This window comes from Barbus barbus (assembly GCF_936440315.1).
Source record: "Barbus barbus genome assembly, chromosome: 33".
NCBI classification, from domain to species: Eukaryota; Metazoa; Chordata; class Actinopteri; order Cypriniformes; family Cyprinidae; genus Barbus; species Barbus barbus.
The window spans coordinates 13,933,258-13,958,012 of record NC_136761.1 but is presented as its reverse complement, the minus strand read 5'-3'; the positions used below and the strand labels follow the sequence as shown (position 1 = coordinate 13,958,012).

The 24,755-nt window shown below is 37.3% G+C and overlaps 1 protein-coding gene across 4 annotated transcripts; it reads left to right on the top strand.

Annotated features, from left to right (window-relative positions):
• The first annotated feature begins 5,702 nt into the window (after nt 1-5,702).
• anxa6 (annexin A6) lies at nt 5,703-24,158 on the top strand. Of its 4 annotated transcripts, none has more exons than XR_013782708.1 (26): nt 5,703-5,989; nt 7,010-7,054; nt 9,384-9,468; nt 9,571-9,665; nt 9,754-9,867; nt 10,826-10,916; nt 11,004-11,083; nt 11,210-11,266; nt 11,636-11,729; nt 12,066-12,161; nt 12,247-12,305; nt 12,392-12,514; nt 12,799-12,857; nt 17,409-17,487; nt 17,875-17,956; nt 18,045-18,139; nt 18,234-18,347; nt 18,715-18,805; nt 18,989-19,068; nt 19,167-19,220; nt 19,324-19,417; nt 19,506-19,601; nt 21,905-21,963; nt 22,604-22,726; nt 22,862-23,033; nt 23,632-24,013. XR_013782708.1 is itself a non-coding variant. In XM_079390296.1 (25 exons), exons 2-25 carry the CDS (start codon nt 7,046-7,048, stop codon nt 23,689-23,691), a joined length of 1,989 nt encoding a protein of 662 aa, XP_079246422.1. In that variant the 5' UTR covers nt 5,703-5,989; nt 7,010-7,045; the 3' UTR covers nt 23,692-24,158. The 4 variants fall into 4 exon arrangements, 2 of the variants coding, with proteins under 2 accessions (XP_079246422.1, XP_079246421.1); XR_013782709.1 differs by having other exon boundaries at nt 22,604-22,741; XM_079390296.1 differs by lacking the exon at nt 22,862-23,033 and having other exon boundaries at nt 23,632-24,158.
• The last annotated feature ends 597 nt before the right edge of the window (nt 24,159-24,755 follow it).

Sequence of the window (24,755 nt, the reverse complement as noted above, 5' to 3'; positions counted from 1 at the left end):
TTGTATGGTGTAAGGGTGAGTAAATCTTAAGCAAATTTTAGTTTTTGGGTGAACTATTTCTTTAAACTAATGACATTTTTTTCATTTTTATTAAGCTAAAATTACTTTTGTTTCATAATTTTATCATCATATGAAATGTCATTAATATAATTTCCATGCTATCGTGACATTGGACAACTAATCTGGATTATGCTCAGTAATCGGCCTGAAAAATAATAGTTTTTAATCCTTTGCATGCTGGTCATTTATTTGTCGATTCATTTTTGTCCTCCCATTTACCTTATCACAATGTCTTCATGTTTTTACAAGTACTGAGATGTTTTTCTTTGCTTCTTTCCTTTGAAACCTTCAAAAAAGAAAGAATAAAAACAGATCTCTAATTTAAGTATAAAAAGATCACTGATATCCATCACTAACTATCTTTGTGATCCACAAAATTATTTCTATATCAAATCAAATTAATTAAAGAATAAAACATATTATAAGGGATCCACTTTAAATTATTAAATCATTTTATTCAAGTGATTTTGAAAAAAAATATCTCAATCTCATTTTATACTATAATATAATTTTTAATTAATTAACATTAAATTAATTTTTCATTTGTATATTGGTTCATACAACACAAAATATGCAGTCAGGTGTCCTTCACTTTCTGCTGTATCACATATCCCCTTCTAAACTCTAGACAGAGGTCTGTTCTGTGGCTCCATGAGATAGTAATGAAGAAGGATAGACAAAGCTGCTTTCATAACTTGACTTGGTAGTGGTCGGCTGGCACACGTTCTCTTTGTATAGTGGCTTTCTAAAATCTGCCAACTGGAGATTTACAATCCATGCTAATCCTGCCAGGAATCTACTGCTGCATACTGCATTCTATAGCACTGATCACATGCCATGCCAACATGAATGTACAGAACATAGTGTTGCAAAAAGGTTCTATTAGTACTATTCTACTGTAATTATTTTACTTTTCTATTGCGACTATTTTATGTAGGAAACTGTTATTCTTTAATTTCCATGCATTATTTTATGTTTTCTAAAATGCATGTGAACTGAAGTAGGATTTGAAATATTTTTCTTATTAATTCATGAATTTTTAACATTTATTTACACCTGCTGTTGCACTGAAAATATGCACTGAAATAATGCGTAGTAAGAAGAAAAGCCACAAAAAGTTATGACTATAATGATAAAATGTTATGACTATTATGAATAAAGAGTTTGCAAAGACATTTCTTGATGCATTTAATTAGTAAGTGAACGTTTGTTTCTGTACCTTAATTGTCCAGAGAAGTTTGCAGTCTGTATCTTTGTAATAACCATCTAAATATATCCGTCTCTTTCACACCAATGAGGCCAAATGATTTTTACAACAATATATACAAGAGTGGACTGTTTGACCCACCCACTCAATGGCATTAGCAACAAAGTAGCCTTTCTTTCCACATTTCTCACTGGCCCCATAATGTGCTCATAATTGCAGCCAAGGCACAGGGTGAGGATAAAATTCCATGTTGAAAACCAAAGAAAGATTTGTGACATTGCTGTGAGGTTATGATGACCGTCTATCTCAGATAGATATATTCACACAACAAAACAGGACGTTGTTTCGTACAAGAAATAAATAGGACATTCTTATTTTTCAACAATTTCAACAAACAGTTCACTTTCTGTACACTAGATGGCAGCCAGCTTTGCCATGCCTTGTTATTTACTGTCTACAAAGAAATCAGGGTTTAGATGGTGACCCTCATGATTTGTAGTGCAGAAAGTTAACACATACCTCCGGTTTCACAGACTAGGCTTAAGCCTAGTCCTAGACTAAAATGTAAGTCTGAGCTGTTTCAACTGAAAGAAACTTGCACTGACTGATCTTAAAATATATCAGTGCCTTTGTTTTGTCTCAAGATGCACACCAGTAATGTTTTTTCTAAGGCACGTTTATAAAAAAAATTACTTAAATGTCCTAATTGAACAATGGCCTAATCCTGTCTAAGAAACCGGGCCTTGATGCTTTAAAGTGCCCCTATTATGGGTATGAAAGTTTCATATTTTGATCTTAGGAGTCCCCAACAACACATGCATGCAAGGTTAAAAAAACACTTTCACTGTTTTATAATCTGCATTGATTTTTTTACCTTATTTGCTCAATGACTCCCAAACGATTCGTTTAACGATTCATTTTTCCAAACCCCTCCTTTGCGTGATGCTAATCTGCGGTGCTTGGTCTGGTTGGTCTCATTTTCATTTCATTTAGCCTGTAATGCCTGATAAAGCAGAGTTTGTGAGCTCAGTGCTGCTTTATGTACAGCGTTACCGGCAAACCGCTATTTTTTACGCTACAAAAGTGGCATCTAGTGGCAAAGAATGAATTAGCATTTTCATTCAGACCAACAAGTGGGCGGACAATATGCTAATGTTTCATGTTGACGTCAACATGAAACGGCTTGGGACCATAGACTGTAAAAAAAGATGGACGACACATCTCCGCTTCCTTCCACTATAGAAAAGTGAAAAAAGTGAAGCCAAAACATCTCAGTATGGCCACTGCCATCGTGAGTAAATTAAGTCATTTGGAGCCGGAGTCTGCGCAGTAGAGATTCATTTGGAGCCCGAGTCTGCGCAGTAGAGATTCATTTGGAGCCCGAGTCTGCGCAGTAGAGATTCCTTTGGAGCCCGAGTCTGCGCAGTAGAGATTCCTTTGGAGCCCGAGTCTGCGCAGTAGAGATTCCTTTGGAGCCCGAGTCTGCGCAGTAGAGATTCCTTTGGAGCCCGAGTCTGCGCAGTAGAGATTCATTTGGAGCCCGAGTCTGCGCAGTAGAGATTCATTTGGAGCCGGAGTCTGCGCAGTAGAGATTCCTTTGGAGCCCGAGTCTGCGCAGTAGAGATTCCTTTGGAGCCCGAGTCTGCGCAGTAGAGATTCCTTTGGAGCCCGAGTCTGCGCAGTAGAGATTCATTTGGAGCCCGAGTCTGCGCAGTAGAGTCGTGAGGTGGAGCCGCGTTATGAAACTCCCGCAGACCCAATCAACCATAACGACATGCCCCATTTTTATAGCATCAAATTACTAGCTAAAATCAAATTTACCACAAAAACGAACAATTGATCATATATCAGTGTGATAACAACTACCTTAAATGAACAAAATCATATTTGGGAAAATTGTATTGGAAGTGTAATGAATTTTTTTGTTATGACTCAAGTCCCATTGGTTTACATGGAGAGGGCGGGGTTTATGACCTGTACTGCAGCCAGCCACCAGGGGACGATCAAAGAGCCCGCAGCTTCACTTTTCAGGACGAGTGAGACACACTCAATCGCGAAATCCTTCCAGTGCACTGGAACTTTCGCTCCCTGGAAAATCTCACAATGCACCGCAAAAACTAGGGAGCATCAGAGCTCACTGTGCTCCCTTACCGGAGTATATTCGGGTGATCACTGTCCCAACGTGCGGTGAGTCAGGGAACTTACCAGTGACCGAATTCGTGTCACGATTAACTGATTTACGAACTCGGGAGCTAGGGAGCTGATTGAGACGCACCCAGTCATGTCACTCGGCGGCCATCTTTGAAACCGGCATCCAAGTGCAGCTCCTATCACTTTGTATGGGGAAACATCAAATTCTCCAAAACCGTTCACTAAGCTTATGATTAAGTTTTATATTTGAAATCACCAATGAAATTGGACAACAACTGTGTCATAAATGTTGTTTCTTTTGCTCAAATAGGTTATAAGAAGCTTATTTTTCAGGCTAGATCAGTCAGAGCGCATGCGCAGTCTTCAGCGCGGGTCTCAGAGCGCTGAATGTTTCTATAGCAACCAGGACTTCTAACTGCAGCTGCAGTGACGAGCTGACTTTCCCGATTAGCGATTGGCTCTTTCCTTCAGAAGGCGGGGCTTCCTGCTGGGTATTCTATAGTCTTTGCTTGGGATTCGTTTAAAAAAAAGACTCGTTTCAATGATTCAGAGTCGACTCTTTCTTTTGAGAGACAACAACTTTATACAAGGTGCACTTTCAGATTTAAAACTTTGCAGGATGATTTCATTCACAGAGCTGTGTTACACACAAAAAATCCATAATAGGGGCACTTTAGCTTATATAATGCTCTATGTGACTCCAGCAATTGAACCATGTTTTAACAATAACTATAACAAAAGTGTTTGGAAAATACTTAAGTATTCTGTGAGTGTAATGAGGTGACACAGTATTTAGGAAGAAAAGTGTACTGTAAATGAGTACTGGCTGAATCGGCCCCCTCTCCCTCCGTTCTGGTCTTCTATGCTGCTCTGATCTGGATTCCTCACCCTCTTACCGGAATGACCGAAAGGCCCGGACAAAAATAGCCCTGTCACAATCTCACGCCAAGGCAGACATGATCGGCCACTGCATACTAAGAGCATATCAGAAAACACTCTACTTTTCTCTTGAAGTTTATTCAAAAGACACTGTGTTTGATTTAGTTTGCACTTGGCTGCAATTCAGACTGCATCTGAGTGCTTTATTAACTGTTCATATAAACAGTTTAAAAGATGTGTCTAAATATGATCTTTCCTTAAGATATTTTACTTTTACTGGTTCATCTTCATGGCTAATGAAGCCTGTCAGTATATACCGTGTGTGTGTGTGTGTGGGTACACAAAATCTTAACATATTTGAAGAATGACTACACTCTTAATTTGATCTTTTCATCTGAATATCAACATTTGTGAAATTTAGATGGTCAAAACTAATTTTGAGGTTAAATGATCTAATTTTGTCTGTCCAGAAAATTGTGATCTGTGACATTTTATAGTTTAATATTACAGGTTTTTGTGCTTTGCCAAATGTTTTTTTCTGAAAAGAAAAAGTTATTTAGTGTTAGCATTTTTAAAATGTAATACTTCATATAATTCATAATAATTCCATGAAATAGATGTAGACATCTTTGCTATTCACAAGAACCTACAGACTATTGAGTGAAATTAATTGGAAGTAATAGTGGTGCTTATATGACACAATTCATGGGCAATTAAATATTTTTGTAAACACAATTTTCAATAGAACTGTTCATTTAGTATTTTACATTAATGGCACTTATATATTAATGCAACTTAATATAGGCCAAAGAATGATATCAAAAATATGTTAAAAGCACATTGTTCTTGAGGAAGACACCTTACATCATATAGGCCCTATATATACACAGAAGCTTGTATCAGCCATAATTTACTTGAAAATGCTTACCTCAATTCCTTCAAATACTTCTAATGTCGTATAAAAAAGGTGTGTATTTAGTAATGTTTCAGATATTACTGGTGCATTTAGTAAGTAGGCTACTTTTTAGCTGGCTATTTATCCCAAAAGTAAAGGTTTTCAGATACTGACACTTATTTGAACTGCTCCTGTCCATGCAAAATACTTTTATGTATGTTAAAAAATACTTTACTAGCCTATATAAAGAAATCTATGTGAATTGCATACCACAGATGATCATTTGATGTCAACATGGTGGCTACCACACAGGAACCCGTCCCGTTTCATCTAGAATAACGATGTTTAATTCCCATTTCAGTTATAATGTTTCAATGTCAAATTTATTTTAATTTGATCATATGCAATTTATTACAATTTTATTGTGTAAAACTTTGCTGAGTAGATCGTTAACCTCACAAATTGCATACTGTGCATTTGTTTATCAAATTATCATCCTGATTTCTAGGAATCCCCAAATTAGCTGCATATGCAGATCAGGAGGTGCACTGCACATAATACTGTCTGAAAAACCAACGCTTCATGTCTTCACTGATAGTAGGCTAATCTCTATGTCATTTGTGAGAAGTGGCTATGACGACATTTCATCCCAGCTGCTTTATCCTGAGCTGAGCGCCGCGTGCGGTTTGTGCCGCATAAATTGCGTCAGAGAAGACAGCTGATACTTTCTCAGCGAGACCACCGAAGAGAGACAACGGACCACCGTCAATCGGAGCTCGAGACTCCCCGAGATTAAGGTAAAATGTTGCTTTTGCTGTTGTTAATATTTGTGAATATTCTTAACGAATGCATTAGCAAATAGTGGGACACATATTGTAGCATATAAACGCGCGTTTCATAGGCACTTTAATAACTTACAGATGAGTTCAAATGTTTTCCTACTGCCACAAAATTTGATATAGACTCTCAGTTTTATAAAATAAACAAACGTGTGATTATTGCAAATGTGAAAAGTCGATTATAATGCAAAGGTCTTAAGATTATGATTGTAGGAAACGTCTTTTTATGTCATATCAGATAAGCTGAGGATAATTTTCATTCATTTTATTTTTAAATGTCATTATAATTTGTGGTATTGCTGCTTGGGTGGGGCTGTGAATGTCTTTCTCAGACCTTGGATGTATTCCAGACAGAGAGACATGCCTATTTTTGGACTCCACTGACACACATTTACAATTTTAAACAATACAGAAAGTTTCATATGATATTCTCTGAGTGCACAATCAATAATGCTTACACAACATACAAGAAGAAACAAGACATTTGATGAATTGTCATTGTGCAGTAACTGCTTGCATCTTCAGGATGATTTGTGCACAAGTTTGGCATTATAACAGAGAGTCACATTTCCATTGGTCCACTGCAGACTGGACGTTCTTCCTTCACTGAGAGTTCCCTGTTCTTTATTTTCCTGATTATGATGAAAGAGAGCATAGTATAAGTTCACTAGGTGGAGCCCTGAGTATCCTGTGGAAAATGTGGCTTTGCCTTCAGTGGTTAAACCTATAGGGAGTAGAAATGGTTTAGGCTAAATTAGGGGGACATTATTTTTTAGATCATTCCTGGGTAAGTAAACAAAAGTCATAAAGATTGAACAGTTTGGGATAATATCATATATCTAACTTAGTTTCCACTGTAGCTTATAGAAGACTTAACTCAGATTCTGAAAATAAAAAGCACATTACATTTTGTCTTTACTCATGCACAAGCTAAGAACAGGCTAACATTAATTTATTTCTTATTAATTCTCTCTCCAGGTTCAAGACTAGCATTCCATTGACAACTGATCAAACATGGGCAAAGTAAGCCAAAACGTCTATATCAATGTGTCTACTTGTGTTATGTTGATGTAACGTTTGCATTTTGATCATGTAGGTAGAAAAAAATGGCCACAAAGACATGACCTCTGCCTCCTTTCTCATGGTAACGAATCTCGTTTTCCATCTATTGTAGTTCAGAGAGTATAGGATATCACAGTTTTCTTTATGGAATCTCAGAGGTCAATGAGTTGCTCATTAAAAAATTAGATCTGTTGTGAACACCACAATGCCGCACGTAGACATGTGGTGCCTCAGTTGTCTTATTTTTGAGTTTTTATTTCATTCTTGATATCTTACCTTTTTTTTTTTTTTTAATAGGTAGTAGCAAAAAGCACACTGATAATTCATTATGTATTATTGATGCTTGTAAAATTAAGCATCACTATTGCTTTTGCTATTATTAAGATTAGGGATTTTAATAAACCTCTAACCCTAAGTATTAAACCTTGTTTGTGCTACGCTCATGAATAATACCTTAAATTATGCAGCTTATTGAGGAGAGGTGAGCTATTACTTTTGTAAGTGCTCAAAATTTACAAATGCAGAATGAATAAACAGGAGAAAAACTTAAATTCAAGGAGGGACCATGCCTGTAACATACTGAAAACCATATAGTAATGGTTTCCACTTGCCACATGGTGGGGAGTTTACCACTGATGTGTAGCAATCACATTTTCTTCAGAAAATGTCTGAAGGACATTCTTCAGAATGTAATTTATATTGCTATATTTTGTAAGTTTATAAGTTATATTTCACAGTTTTTTTTTTCTTTCTGCAGCTGAAAGACTTACTATGTTTCCAAAACTTTCTCAGTGACATCTTAGATGTTTTCTGAAAGTAAGGAACTGCTCGCCACTACACTAGATGGCATAAAGCATTTCTTATAATATTGTAGAAGTGCCTGGCTGGATGTTTGTTTGCTGAAATCGGTGTTGCTAGGGGTCTGTTGCTGTAGACGTGGAACCCTACAGCTGCTGTGTTGAGCGATAGCTGCTGGAGAGGCCTTGAGCATGTGCACAGAAGCATGTGGGGGAGGACCCTGGCTTTGTGCCCTACGGAGACACACCAGCAAGGCCAATATAACGGGGAATAAGGGAGGCAATGAATGTAGAGGAACTTTGAAAATGCACAGTCATGCAGCATTTATGCCCTGTCAGATGTGAGGTCTGCTGCTCTCTGAAGGAGAACGATCCCTCTATAGATTCAGTAGGGTTGAAAGTGTAAGGTTACAGACATTTAAGTCGCATACAGGCTTTCTGTCTCTCTCTGTCACACACAAACAGACTTTTGCTGCTGACCATAACGCACAACTGCTACACTGACAGGTGTCAGCTGTCCACTCTGTAGTCTCGCTTGGGTTTGGACTAAAGGCCAGATGAGGGAGAGTCTGATTGTTGGTATAAAATTACATTTTGGGATTATATAAACACATGTAGCCTGTCCCACCCATGAGCGACTTAAAATACATTTTTGAGTTCAGTATAATGCATGAGACTGTAAAAGACATCTAAATGCACTGCCAAAAAAATAATTGTCTTCATCAGTATTTTGTTTTGTTTTCAGTAAAAAAAATGTCCAAACATCCTTAAAACAAGATTAATTAACTTTAGAAAATAATGATTTCTGATTGTTTTTAAGAGAATATTTTATAGATTTTTTTATATACACTACTGGTTCAAAAGTTTTGAAAGAAATTAAAACTTTTATTCAGCAAAGATGCAGTAAATTGATCAATAGTGACAGTGAAGACTTACATTGTTACAAAATATTCCTATTTCAAATAGATGTGAACATTCTATTAATCATAGCACAGTTTCCACAAAGTCATTAAGCGGAAACACTAGGAAGAAATGTTCTTGAGCACCAAATTAATGTATTAGAATAATTTCTGAAGGATCATGTGACACTCGAGACTGGAGTAATGATGCTGAAAATTCAGCATTGCCATCACAAGGATATATTACATTTTAAAATAAATTAAAATAGAAAAATTTAATTGTATAATGTGTAATATTTCACAATATTACCGTTTATACTAACATTTTTTGTTTAAGTATAAACCTCACTAAATTTATGCTTGAAGACAGAAAAAAATATTTTGGAAAGAGCATTTAATTCAATATATATTCCCTGAAAATAAGTCATAATATTGTATGCAGTTTTGCTTCAAGTAATTTTATCTTGTAATATGGTAAGAAAACATTTTGAATGCTTATTATTCATTGGGTTTGATAAAATTAATCTTGCAACAACTCTTGGACTTCACCATTCAATAAAATCAACAACTAGACATTTATTATTTTTGTTATAGGAATTCAGAGGTACAATTGCAGATCACCCTGACTTTGACGCGGGCAGTGATGCAGAAGCCCTGTATAATGCCATGAAAGGCTTTGGTAAGTTTCAGGACTCCTCATTTATAGATGTTAAATATGAAGCCAGTGGCTGCTGGGATATGTCCATATGATCACTTAAAAGTATTCTCTTATGTGTCACAGGAAGTGACAAGGAGGCCATCTTAGACCTGATTGTCTCACGAAGCAATGCTCAGAGGCAGGAGATCCGTGCTGCCTACAAATCACAGTATGGGAAGGTACTCGAAAATCTTTGCAAGCATTCAGTAAATGCATAAAAGACTTATAGAACAAAATGTGCTTTATCAAAAATATGTTATTTTACAGGATTTAATTGATGATCTGAAATACGAGCTGACAGGGAACTTTGAACGTCTGATTGTGGGTTTGATGAGACCTCCAGCCAATCATGATGCCAAAGAAATCAAGGATGCCATTAAGGTATGTGAGAATCTTGATGCTTGGAGAATTTGAGACTTTCAGTTAAGTGTGCTATGCCTGGCTAATGGAATTGCACTGAAATGAACTATTCAAATGTATGGCTTGTATTCAGATAGATGTGTTATGCTGTATTATTTAATTCTGTCCTTAATATTTTCTGGAAACATATTTAATTATGGTCACAATGTTTTTATTTAAATATAATAGCAAAATGGCTACAGGATATGTGGCTTATACTATATCTATCTATCAGCTAAACAGAACAGAAGTGACTAACAACCTCATCTCATCATTCATTAAAAGACCAATTACAATTATCAGCTATATTCTCTGTTATTTACTGCATGTTTTGTTCTGTGAATCTGTTTTGCTGTTGCTATCATTAGGATTCGGTAAGTGATTTTCCTTAACTAATTAAATTGTAATAGTTAGGCCAGTTCTTTCTTTAGTGAGTGTTAACCATTTCATGATCTTTACGGCTGTGAAAAATCAAAAAGGATTTAGCCAATCAGGACTTCTATAATAGAAAACATGGAAGAAATGTCTGACTATACCTTTGGAAAAGAAGTAGATTTTTACATATTTAATAAGTATTCATCACAGATATAGTACCTGCTTCGTTTCAACTCTTAATGGGGAGTTTAAACCTAAATTGGCGTTTATTGCAGATTTTAACTGCTTTCTGCAAATGCATTGTTACCACAAAAGACTGCATGGTTTGAAAAATGTTTGCAATACTAACACTGAATATGTTTTCAAATAAGAGAAGAGTATTTTGTCATCTAGGACAGAGTTGTACTGTAATTTTTCTGTGTCGTTTAAGTAACTGCACTCATATCCCTCTGAAGAATTAAACTAGCTGACTGTACATTATCCTCTACAAACAGATAAATACAAACGAAAGAGACAGAATATGTGATTTGTGCTCAGTAATGGACCTTCTTGCTGTGCTTTAAAGGGAGCAGGAACAGATGAGAAATGTTTGATTGAAATTCTCGCTTCAAGAACCAACGAGCAGATTCATAATCTGGTGGAAGCATACAAAGATGGTGAGGTTTTTTTTTTTTACACAAGTTAACATGAAACCAAAGATTCTTCTGAACTGAGGCAAAGCATGACTCTGACTGTGTTCACAGCATATGGCAGAGACCTTGAAGAGGATATTATAGGGGACACATCTGGACATTTTAAGAAGATGCTGATTGTTTTGCTTCAGGTGAGTCAAATCTTGTATATGTTGATTTATGCTTATATTTCAAAGGTTTAGGTATTTAAAACCTTCATGTTGTTGTTTTTTTGGGAATCCAGAAGCTGTGTAAGTTAATTGTGTCTTGTTTCTCAGGGGACCAGAGAGGAAGATGATGTTGTTAGTGAAGACCTCGTGGAGCAAGATGCTCAAGTGAGTGTGAATATTAGAATATTAGAGTTAGAACTAGCTATAAATTACAAACTGTTTCAAACAGATCACTGGATAAATGATACTACAAATCAATATTACATTGATTCTGATTGGTCGATTGTGACCTTTTGTGATCAAATGTAATTTACAATGATTGTATAACTCTGCGCTCTCTTTCTTCCCACATAAAGAAAATAAAATGTAACTGAATATTCTATGCTTATTTACTTATTTATTTGGCTCTTTAGTGCACAAAGGCAACAGGAAAACTATGTAGCATACTAGAATACCCTAGCATGCAACTTAGCAAGTGTGTTTTTGACCTCCTGACTTGCATCCTAAAAGAATGATTCTGTAATCTCGCTGTAGGACCTGTATGACGCAGGAGAGGCACAGTGGGGCACAGACGAGGCCAAATTCATCATGCTGCTGGGAAACCGAAGTGTGACCCATTTGCAGTTGGGTATGAGAACCGTAGCCACACACTGGATACAGAGATTTCTGCTGACCAACACCCCTCCTCCACTACACAATCTCCCTTCTGTGTCTGTAGCACTCCTCACTGCACCGCCATTTAGATTTGACCATCAGGTTGCTGCTTATAATAACCTGACACAAAACCACTGTGCAGTGACCTAAATGATGTGTGATTATGCAAGATGCACCACTGTGCAATTTTATGATTGTTAATGAATTTAAATTATTAATGGTTAAGATTCATTGCAATATTTGGATTACCCAGTGTAACATGGATAAATTCTGTATGACGTAACAGCAAATAAATAATTGTGTTTTTCAGTATTTGATGAATACCAGAAAATTGCTGAGAAGTCCATTGAGGACAGTATTAAGAGTGAGCTCTCCGGAGACTTTGAAACACTGATGTTGGCTGTCGGTAAGCTTTGGCACCATGCAATCAATACCTGAAAGCACACTGCTGCATTTTCTCTAAGATTGGCTTTTTTGTTTATCTCCCATAGTTCAGTGCATCAGGAGTAGGCCCATGTTCTTCGCCAAACGCCTTTACAAATCCATGAAGGTAGTGTTACCTACCTATAATTGTAGTGAAATTGCAATTCTCAAGGCTTATATCAATGCATTATCATTTTTCCCATCTGTCTGCAGGGTCTGGGCACGGCTGATAACACTCTGATCCGCGTCATGGTCTCCCGCTCTGAGATTGACATGTTGGACATCAGAGAGTGCTTCAGACTGCGCTATGAGAAATCTCTGTACAACATGATTCAGGTGCATATACACAAACACAACAGAATTCAGACTTTTCTGCATTCTATCAGTACATTCATATGCGTTACATTTATTATCGTTTGAAATCATTTCCAATAATAGTGAAGTTTTTCTCCTTGGCCTTATAATTGAGTTTGTCATTTGTTGTGTAATTACATAGGAAATACGGCTTATTCTTGTGGTACATTGATGGGTCATATTTTAAGTTACCCACAGGGTGCACATTGTGTGTGTCTGTAAATAAAATAGTAAATAATATATTTTGTCATGTGTTTACCCAACAGGATGACACATCCGGGGATTACAAGCGCACCCTGCTGAAACTGTGTGGAGGAGATGATGAGTAAGCTTTTTTAAGGGTCATTTTTTAAATGTTAAAAATCCCCAGTCAGCAACATAAGCCCCTTTTGCACCGTTTTAGTTCCAGAGCTAAAAGTACAGTACTAAAGTACTGGGACGATTTTGCACAAACTATTTCCCAGTACCATTTAAACGGTTGCATGGGTACTAGGAAGGGCCTATAGTGTTGGCCTAGATCCAGCCCACATCTGGCCCGTGTGAAATGCACTGGTTGCTGTCTGGTAGGGGTGTGCGATACTGCAAATTTACAGGGCCAGTATCGCCGATTCCGATACTTGTCAGGTAAAAAAACATCAATTTAAATGACCAACAACAATTAAAAAAAATTAACAATACTAATGTTGATATGACTAATATTATATTCACCTTAAAGCTACGTGGATATTATTTGCCTTTCTAAAAGGACTTTGCCGGCAGAGGAGCCCAGAACATGAAAGCAATAAACAGTTTCATGTTAAGTCTTTTCCTCCCAAAAAATAATTAATGTGGCTTAATAAATTAAGAACGTAATATTAAAAAACTTAGTATACACCTTATTAATGTTGCAAACTAGATATACACGTAAGCAGATGTGCCCAGAATATGAAAGCAACGCTCAAAGTTTTCACATTATGTATTTTCCTCCCATAAAAAAAACATTATAAAGAAAAGTTTAACGTAAGTGGCTTATTGAATGAAGACATTGATATGAAAAATAACTATTAAACCATAACTCGCTTATTATTGAAAGGATTTTAGTATGTTATGTATGTACTGTATTTTCTGTTTGTTTTATACATACTGTAATATTTGTTTTTTATCGCAATAAAACAAAACTGTGATATGAAAAGGCCAAATTCGGTATAGTTTATAAAAATATATAGGCCTACTATGTATGTACAGGTAAGCAGATGAACCCAGAACATGAATGCAACACGCTGATTTTCATTTTCTCTAATTGCAATATAAAAACATTTAATATGGTGCAATTAATGAATGGAGGAAGACAGTGATAAAGACCAAATAAATAAATAAAAACTAAATTCAGGAAACAGCTTGTTAATAAAATATAATATGTTGCAAGCAGCTGAGACCAGAATATATATGCAAACATGCTAAACAACATGTTAAGCATTTTACTCCCATAGAAAACCATTATAATGAAAATTTAAAGTGTCTTAATGCATTAAGAAATAATTTTAAAAAGCTAAACTCAGTCCACACCTTACAGTGATACTGTATAAAAAGGACAAATTCAGTATACAGGTATAATATGCACTATGTGAAGGATTTCCTTCCTCCCCTTTTCATTTCGTTTGTAGCTCGGAGTTCCGTTTCATCTCTCACTGTATCCGCTCACGCTCGGAGCCGCTGAGTCACGTGATGGCATGACAACCAAACACATCATAGCAGGGGAGGAGCAGCAATGTTTGCATAAGAGATGTGAAAAGAGCGGCATATGCACCCAGACATGTCTACACTGTGTTGTATGTATTAAGCAATGTTATTACGTGTATAGGAGAAAAAAATTAACCTAAAGTATCGATCTTATCAGGCTAGTATCGATCCGATACCAATACCAACGTTGGTATCGATACTATCGATATTAGGATCGATACGCCCACCCCTACTGTCTGGGTCCTAGCTTTATATGCAAAGATAACTATACGTGAGCCATTCAAAGGCAGATTCCTCTCAAAAACTTATTCTTTTGTAAATTGCATTTAATGATTCTAGTGGTGCAGAAATCACAAACTTCTTTAGATCACTTTAGCACTTTCTTTAGCACATTGGAGTATCAACAACTAGCAGACGACATGAAAGAGTTTTATTGCAGGTTTGAAAAATCACCCCACACCCGCTCTTAACAACTCTCCACACAACCATTTACACCTTCAGCAACCCCCCTCTCCCCCACACCTACAATTCAGATAAGTGAAGATGACGTGCGCCAGGACTTCAGAAAGAACAAAAGAAGAAAGCACCAGGCTCAGACGGTGTGTCACCAGCCTGCCTAAAAATCTGTGCTGACCAGCTGGCCCCCATCTTCACACAGATCTTCAACAGATCACTGGAGCTGTGCGAAGTCCCCTCATGCTTCAAACGCTCCACCATAATCCCCGTCCCAAAGAAACCCAAAATTATTGGACTTAATGACTACAGACCTGTGACTCTAACGTCTGTAGCCATGAAATCATTTGAAAGACTGGTTTTGGCTTATCTGAAGGACATCACTGGACCCCCTGCAGTTTGCCTACAGAGCAAACAGGTCTCTGGATGATGCTGTCAACATGGGACTGCACTTCATCCTGCAGCATCTGGACAGACCAGGGACTTATGTGAGGATCCTGTTCAGGGACTTCAGCTCCGCTTTTAACACCATCATCACGGACACCCTTCAGAATAAAATAACTCAGCTCTCCATCCCAACATCCATCTGCCAGTGGATCAACAGCTTCCTGACAGACAGGCAGCAGTTAGTAAAGCTTGGTAAATTCACATCCAGCACTCAAACCATCAGCACTGGAGCTCCTCAGGGCTGCATTCTCTCCCCACTGCTCTTCTCCCTCTACACCAACGACTGCACCTCTAAAGACCCCTCTGTCAAGCTCCTGAAGTTTGCAGACGACACCACACTGATCGGCCTCATCCAGGATGGTGACGAGTCTGCTTACAGACAGGAGGTTAAGGAGCTGGCTGTATGGTGCAGTCTTAACAACCTGGAGCTTAACATGCTCAAAACTGTGGAGATGACCGTGGACTTCAGGAGAAACCCCCCTGCACTCCCCCCACTCACCATCTTGAACAGCACTGTGACTGCAGTGGAGTCATTCAGATTCCTGGGCACCACCATCTCTCAGGACCTGAAGTGGGAGATTCACATTGACTCTATTGTCAAAAAGGCCCAGCAGAGGCTATACTTTCTTCGCCAGCTGAGGAAGTTCAACCTGCCACAGGACCTGCTGAAACAGTTCTACTCTGCCATCATTGAATCCATCCTCTGCACTTCAATAACTGTCCGGTTCAGCTTAGCTACCAAATCTGACCTCAAGACTACGGAGGGTAGTCCGGACTGCTGAGCGAATCATTGGTACAATCCTCCCCACTCTCCAAGAATTGAATCACTCTGGACCCCTCACATCCAGCACACTCCCTCTTTGAACTGTTACGTCTGGTCAACGCTACAGAGCTCTGAGAACCAGAACGACCAGGCACAGGAACAGTTTCTTCCCTCAGGCAATCCATCTCATGAACACTTGACAATAAACATGGAACACACAACTCTATTATACATTATTTATTCACCACACTTACTTATTTTTTCATTTAAAATTTGCACATATCAGACCTGTACACACATAATTGTCTTTATTATATATTGTGTTTTTGCTATTTTGTACATTGCCTATTTGTATATTATTCTTTTAATATCTGTGTCCTGTCCTGTCTCTCTGTTGCACTGTGGAGCTTCTGTCACTATAACAAATTCCTCGTATATGTAAACATACTTGGCCAATAAAGCTCATTCTGATTCTGATTCTGATCAGTTTTGCAGTAACTATGAATAATCAGTAGAGGGAGACATTGGTCCATCATAAAACAGGACAACATATTATAGCAGGGATGGGCAACTTCGGTCCTGGAGGGCCACTGTCCTGCAGAGTGTAGCTCCAACCCTAATCAAACACACCTGAACCAGCTAATCAAGGTCTTCAAGATCACTAGAAAGCTACAAGCAGGTGTGTTTGATTAGGGTTGGAGCTAAACTCTGCAGGACAGTGGCCCTCCAGGACCGAAGTTGCCCATCCCTGTATTATAGTATCCACATTCACAGTTTTAGAAACAGTATATAGAAACAAGGCGTAAGATTCTATCTATACTTTCTTTAAATGTTCTTTTAATGCATGCTACTGTTCAAAAGTTTGAGATCAGTAAGTATTTTTGGATGTTTTTTTATGTTATTGTCTTATGCTCACCAAGGCCACATTTGTATGATGAAAAACACAGTAAAACAGCAATAATGTGAGATATCACTACAATTTGATTTTCTATTTGAATGAATAGCTGAATTTTCAGCAGCCATTACTCCAGTCTACAATGTCATATGATTAGACATCATTCTAATATGCTTCTTTGGTACTCAAGAAAATTTTCTTATTATTATCAATGTTGAAAACAGTTGTGCTGCTTAATATTTTTGTCAAAGCAATGATACATTTTTTTCAGGATTTTCTGATGAATAGAAAGTTTAAAAAAACAGCAGTAATTTGAAATAGAAATTATCTGTAACGTTATAAATGTTTAAAAAAAATTAAAAATTCATGCATCCTTGCTGAATGAAAATCTTACTGTTCCCAAACTTTCGAACAGTAGTGTATTTATATACAGTACCTCCATATTTACATACTGTATTATATGATTTATATGCTCTTGCAGATTTCATTGAGCCAGGGCCAGAGATCAAGAATTTAAGCTATTTTGTTTTTGTCAAGCCCTCAATCCACACATTGTTATTTTGTCAGCACAAAAGGCTAAAGAGCTGTTTGTTTCTCAGTATTGCAGGGGAGTTCTTCCCAGAGGCAGCACAGATTGCCTACAAGATGTGGGAAATCAGCGCCATGACCAGAGTCCAGGTTGGAGACCCCCATGTTTTCTCTCAGCAGCATGCATTATATTAGCCTCTGCGCCGGCCAAACTAGAGTTGATAACTGTGTCATGCACCCTGAACATACAGCAGGGCTTTTGTCTGTGCACAGATAGGATCCGAATGCCACTCAATTCGCTAATCAGAGTCTTGATTTGCTGCCAGTTCCTGTGACTCTTTTCCAGTCACTCAGTGTCAGTTCATTGTCACACCAATCCCACAGATGTCATTGTGTCCGTACATGTGCTTGTGCTGCTGATGTGATGTTGCTGTTAATCAGTTTAACAAATATGCACTGATAGATCAATGTTATCAATTTGTGTATGTCTTTTTTAATGTGTAAGTGTATCATGTGGTTTTTCCTATCCATCACTAGTTAAGAGGAACTGTGCGACCATATCAAAATTTTGACCCTGCGAGTGATGCTCAAGCTCTGAGAAAAGCAATGAAGGGATTTGGTGCGTAAAAAACAGTATGTTATGGTTAATAGCATGCATTAGCCAAAGAATTGCAAAATATAAGATATGATTTCCTGTTATTTTTCAGGAACTGATGAAGATACGATTATTGACATTGTGGCACACAGGAGCAATGCACAGAGACAGGAGATCAGACAGACTTTTAAATCTCTTTTGGGACGGGTACGACACTACCCTGTATAGTTTTGTTCTCAATTGAACAGAGTATATTATTGTGGTTACTGTAAATGTGTATGCATTTGGTATTTTCCATCAGGATCTCATGGCTGACCTAAAATCAGAACTGTCCAAAAACCTCGAAAGACTCATCCTGGGTCTCATGATGACTCCAGCAGAGTTTGACGCTAAGATGATGAAGAAAGCCATTGAGGTACAGAGAATAAAATTGTAACGGCACGATGGAACCAAAAAAATACTTTTTTGAGTCATAAAAAGTGCTGTTTCATCATTGAAGCAGATCGACCTGCTTTTGCTATTTAACCTCTGTGTTCATTTGTGCACTGGGGGGTCAGTGACCTGTCCAAACTAGAGCAGAAGTGATAGTCTCTTTTTACAAGGACTGTTTGTTTGCCAGTGTTGCTTTCATGTTGAGTTTCACTGGGTTGGTAAAGAAATGACATTAAAAGCAGTATTTAGTGATATGGATATTAGTTTACATATATTAATCTAAAGCAATTTGGTATGAAATACTATTTTTATGCTTAAATAGATATATATATAATTTTTTTTTTTAATAGGGTGCAGGGACCGATGAACATGCATTGATTGAGATCCTGGTCACTAGGAGCAACCAGGAGATTCAGGATATGTGTTCTGCCTATCAGAATGGTAACTAAAAATCTTGCTGTAAATTTAATAATGCATTGTCCAGCAGGCGGCGCCATTTATCTAGGCTAAACAGATAAAAAGGCTTTGTCATGGGGTGTTTACTACAGTTTGAACAATTATTTTTTTACAGATAGACTATCCATCACTTTATGTCTACCCTTATTTTAACTTTCTTCTACATAGCCTATAAAAAAAGTTTGGAGGATGCCATCGCATCAGATACATCTGGCCATTTCAAACGCATCCTGATATCTTTGGCACAGGTATATCTACACATTTTGTGGATCCAAACACTGACTCACAGTTCATACTTTGTGCTTTATAAACTCATATTTTACTTCAATCTGATGGTGTTTGTCAGGGAGCCCGTGAGGAGGACCCAGCAGACATGGCCAGGGCCTTGGAAGATGCCCAAGTAAGTGTGAAATACTCATAAAACACAACTGTCTTTTGTTTACCAAGTATAAAAGTAATGCCAGAGTATTATCATAAGATTTTATTTTTCTGTCCAATTTAAGGCATTGGCAGATGCATGTAATGCAGATTCTGGTGACTTCGAGGACCAGTTCATGAGTATTCTGTGCACAAGGAGTTTTCCTCACCTGAGGAGAGGTAATGCAAACTCATGTTTGCTTCTGGTACACATGCTAATACATGTTTTCATGGACGCTCCAGCCAACATTCACTATATCCCCTCCAGTGTTCCAGGAATTTGTGAGGAGCAGCAATAAAGATATCGAACAGATCATAAAGAAGGAGATGTCAGGAGACGTTAAAAATGCCATGTTTGCTATTGGTAAGATTTTTATCAGGACAATGACCAGGCATCAGGAAAATACTTATTTTATGACTAATTACTTTGAATTAGATTTTTTGTCATTAGAACTGTCATATCATCATGAAATCAGAAATGAATTTGAGTGCAACATACTGTCAAAATAATTTGTAATTAATGATAGTATTTATTCATATTTTAAATGAGCTTTTATTTATATAATTTCTAAGTTTAGTAAATTTTTATGGGCTTTTATCATTTTTATATATTTTTAATAGATCCATTAAGCTTTATTTTTTCAGTTCTAGTTTTAGTATTTTTTATACTTTAACATTGATTTCAGTTATATAGGCAATATTTTTTATTTTAAAGTTATATTTATTTTAGTTTGTTTCAATTAACAAAACATTTTTTATAGTTGTAGTTTTATTTTTAATTAACAGTAGCAACACTTAGTCAGGGTAGCACCATGTTTAATTTAAGGCTGTGAGTGATAGAAGTACAGTGCATTCAATGGACTGTACTGTTGTTTAACAACATACTAATTGTTCAGATGATGAAACATCTTTCTGAAGGAAACTTTCAGTAGACAAAAACACTATAAAAGAGTTTTGAAAGTTGTGAATTGTGAAAATTACGTGATCTAGGGCCTTTATACATAGTGTTCCACTGTAAAGACTGTAGGTCTATCCTTCACAGCCTTATTTTCATCCGCATTATTTTATTATTTTATTCAATATTTATTCACAATAGAACATAGATAACATAGCAAATGTTTCAACTGAGAAATTTTACAATTCTATGCACAAAATGAGCTCATTTCAAATTTAATGCCTGCTACAGGTCTCAAAATAGTTGGGACGGGGGCATGTTTACCATGGTGCAGCATCTCCTCTTCTTTTCACCTCCTCTGGGCATCGAGGTTATGAGTTTCTGGAGTTTTGGTGTTGGAATTTGGTCCCATTCTTGCCTGATATAGGTTTCCAGCTGCTGAAGAGTTCGTGGTCGTCTTTGACGTATTTTTCGTTTAATGATGCGCCAAATGTTCTCTATAGTATAGGTGAAAGAACTGGACTGCAGGCAGACCAATTCAGCACCCGGACTCTTCTACTACGAAGCCATGCTGTTGTAATAGCTGCAGTATGTGGTTTTGCATTGTCCTGCTGAAATACACAAGGCCTTCCCTGAAATAGTCGTCATATGGAGGGGAGCATATGTTCCTCTAAAACCTTTATATACCTTTCAGCCTTCATAGTGCCTTCCAAAACATGCAAGCTGCCCATACCGTATGCACTTATGCACCCCCATAAGATCAGAGATGCTGGCTTTTGAACTGAACGCTGAAAACATGCTGGAAGGTCTCCAGCTGTCCTCCTCTTTAGCCCGGAGGGCACGGCGTCTGTGGTTTCCAACAAGAATGTCAAATTTGGACTCGTCTGACCATAGAACACTTTTCCACCTTGAAACAGTCCATTTTAAATGAGCCTTGGTCCACAGGACATGACGGCGCTTCTGGACCTTGTTGACATATGGCTTCCTTTTGACACGATAGAGCTTTAGTTGGCATCTGCAGATGGCACGGAGGATTGTGTTTACCGACAGTGATTTCTGGAAGTATTCCTGGGCCCATTTAGTAATGTCAATGACAGAATCATGCTGATGAGTGATGCAGTGCTGTCTGAGGGCCCGAAGACCACGGGCATCCAACAAAGTTGTCCCTTACGCACAGAGATTTCTCAAGTTTTTCTGACATTTTTGATGATTTTATGCACTGTAGATGATGAGATTCGCAAAGCCTTTGCAATTTGATGTTCAGGAACATTTTGTCTTTTTATGCACTCTTTCACAGATTGGAGAGCCTCTGCCCATTTACTTTTGAGAGACTCTGCCTCTCTAAGACATCCCTTTTATAGCTAATCATGTTACAGACCTGATTAACTTAATTAGTTGCTAGATGTTCTCCCAGCTGAATCTTTTAAAAATGTCTTGCTTTTTCAGCCCTTTGTTGCCCCCGTGCCAACTTTTTTGAGACCTGTAGCAGGCGTCAAGTTTGAAATGAGCTCATTTAGTCGATAAAAGTGTAACATTTCTCCGTTTAAACATTTTTTATGCTCTCTATGTTCTATTGTGAATAAAATATTGGCTCATGTGATTTGAAAGTCTTAGTTGTCATTTTACTCAAATTTAAAAAACCTTCCAACAGTTCCAGAATTTGGGTTGTACATCAGCAAGCAGTGACATTTATGATCACATGTTTCACATGCAAAAAAATCATATGACTCCAGTCATCTAAAAAATAGCAATTACATGTGTATATTTTCCAGTGCGGAGTGTGAAGAATCAGCCATCTTACTTTGCTGACCGATTGTACAAAGCCATGAAGGTAAAAGTGCATTGTTATGTAATACACTTCCCTCAACATCTGTCTCTGAGCAGGAGGAACAAACTCAAACAGCTGATTTAGCCCAAGAACATGACATCAGTCAACTCAAAGTGCCTATAGAACAGGAATAAAATCATAACTCTGGTCTCTTTAATATCTAAATGGTTTCAATGCTCCCAGTAAAAGTGGGAGCAAATGGAGATACTTGATCTCACGCAACAGTAATCACACTGCAGTAGTCTGAAGTTTAGAAGACATTTCAATAATTTAATTTTATAGCTCTTACTATTCACACTCTTGCTATTTCACAAGGGGAAAAATCTGAGTTGATGCTGAAATAAAACATAACTGAGGACTCAGTTAAGTCTTTTTTTACTCTGACCTTTACTCTGAATGATGAATTACAGACACTGATTAAAATCATGCTTTACTGAGGGTTGCTCAGTCTGAAATGAAACATGTTTTATGGTCTTAGTTTTTGTGGGCTATACACACTTGTGTAAAATGACAGTCATGTAGAGCTCATCTGATGAGAGAGTATCTGTGCCAGCGATGGTTCTCAGGCTTGATTATGAGTCACAGGCCCTGTGATGAGCATCAGCACTATTGAGTTTCCTAAGCACTGTGACTTTCCCTGCAGGGCCTGGGAACAGACGACAGGGCTCTCATCCGTATCATGGTGTCCCGCTCTGAGATTGACCTCTTCAACATCCGCAAAGAGTTCAAGGAGACCCATGACGCCTCTTTGCATGAATTCATCCAGGTAGAGACGTTTGTTGTAAGTTGTGTGCTCCTTCTTATACATACTGCATGCATTTGTGCATGTGTTACTGGTGCGATGGGACGTTAGTGAATTTAAAAGAGAGTTGTGTAGATATTGTGTTTTGTCTTACTGTAGGTGTTGCACATCCTCTTTTGGTTAAGTCAAGGGGAACAGAGTGTTTGACAGGTTCCTGCGGTGTACTCGCTCGACTCAGCTGTTTAGGAATTTCCCCTGCATGCTTGACTTCCTCTCAGTGTGCTGAATCTGATTGGTGGAGAGAAAGGAGACAGGAAGTGTTGAATAACAGGTCTATACAGGCTCTATAATCAAAACTCCCTTTAGAGATCAATAACAACACTAAATTATATATTTTATGTCTTGTTTTTGGGGCTTATTATGCTATTAGTTGGACCAGTATCCCAATAAACCAACCAAAACAAACTAATGCTTCATTTAAATTCAAATCCTATATAAAAAAATAAAAAATAACAGCATGATTTATTTTTAGATGCTTGCAGATAAAGCATGCTGAGAACAAGTCTCTCTGTGTGTGTTTTTAAGGTGTGTGTCAAAAGCTTTCCTGATTAGATTTATTGTTTTGTAGAATTGCATGGTTTCATATCATTTTCATTTGCATTTGCAAACATTAGTTCAATGGAAATGCATTTTAGAACATGAAGGAAGGAAAATGAGCCGTTTATCTCACTGCTCGTACAGTTATTATGAATGTTTATACGAAACACTCTGTAATTACGTAATGCAGTGAATTTCGTAATGGCTTAATATCATTATGCAACACCAAACTTTCACTGATATGATTATGATGTTCACTCCCAAATTATTGGGTGTGTTTTGATGCTTTATTTCAAAACGTTTGTTCTGACCAAATCATATTATTTTTTCAGGGTGACACATCAGGAGACTATCGAAAAACCCTTCTGATTCTCTGTGGAGGTGAGGACTAGAACATTGTCCGTCATCTGGGATGTGTCACAGGATATTCATGCCAAGTAACCAGTGCACTGTGTTCCCATTCATTGTTTGTGAGATGTTAGTCAACATACAGTCTTTGTGCCCTCTGCTGCTGCTGCCATGCCTATGCCAAAGCTAATGACCTATGCAGAAGCCACACCTTGTCCCATTTTCTGAAATGATGCACGAAACACATTTTTTTTTTTACAGTTATGAGCACTTTTTATGGTGTGACCGTACTACCAGTGCTTTATTTGTTACCCAACATCCTGTTTAAATTGATCACCCCAAAAATAAAAGACGTGATCGTGTTTGAGTTTGTGTTGTTAGATGTCCACCATTGTTGATGTGTTTTAATACCAAAAGTTGCTTTAAATCTAGTACAGAATGTGGTGATATGCTTATGAACAAAGTACCAAAATTCTTGATCATACAAAAGTAAATAATACCAAATAGATGTGCACACTTGTTATTCTCCCTTTATTTAGAAAAAGTTAAAAGTGGCAACGTTTCGGTCAAAGAATTAAATTTTTATTATTTGATGTATTTTTTGATCTTGCACTGGCCAAGATGCTTTGGATGTGCGTACTTTGACTTTTTTTTTCATACAAAAGTAAACAATTAAAATGAATGACTTCAAGTGCGGTCATGTACGCAAGCTTTCATGGGCATTTCAGTTGGAATCCACATGAATATTTTCCCACACAGATTTTGCAACAGGTTTAAGTTGGTCACACAGATTACACTATTGACAACAGACAATGGACCTTTCGATGAATTGCATAGGCTTATTGATATTGTGCACAATTAATATTATGACATACTGTAAGCTAAATTTTTTTTTTTTTTTTTTTTTTTTTAAAGCGCATTCAGTCCATGGATGATAATTTTAGCAAGAAAGATATAGTTTTAAAAATTGTTCTCACCACAACAATAATGATAACACAGAAGGCAAGCTATTGCTAGAATCACTTTCAGAAGGATTTTAGTTTTTCAGCTAGCTGATGAATGCTAAAAACATTGACAGCCAATCAGAATCAATCCTGCTTTCTTGAGC

Bases quoted from the DNA above. Each gene is read 5' to 3' on its own strand.
- anxa6 (XM_079390295.1), top strand. The intron at 17,957-18,044 runs GTGCGTAAAAAA...GTTATTTTTCAG, and splicing joins AAAAGCAATGAAGGGATTTG to GAACTGATGAAGATACGATT. The intron at 19,221-19,323 runs GTAAGTGTGAAA...GTCCAATTTAAG, and splicing joins GGGCCTTGGAAGATGCCCAA to GCATTGGCAGATGCATGTAA.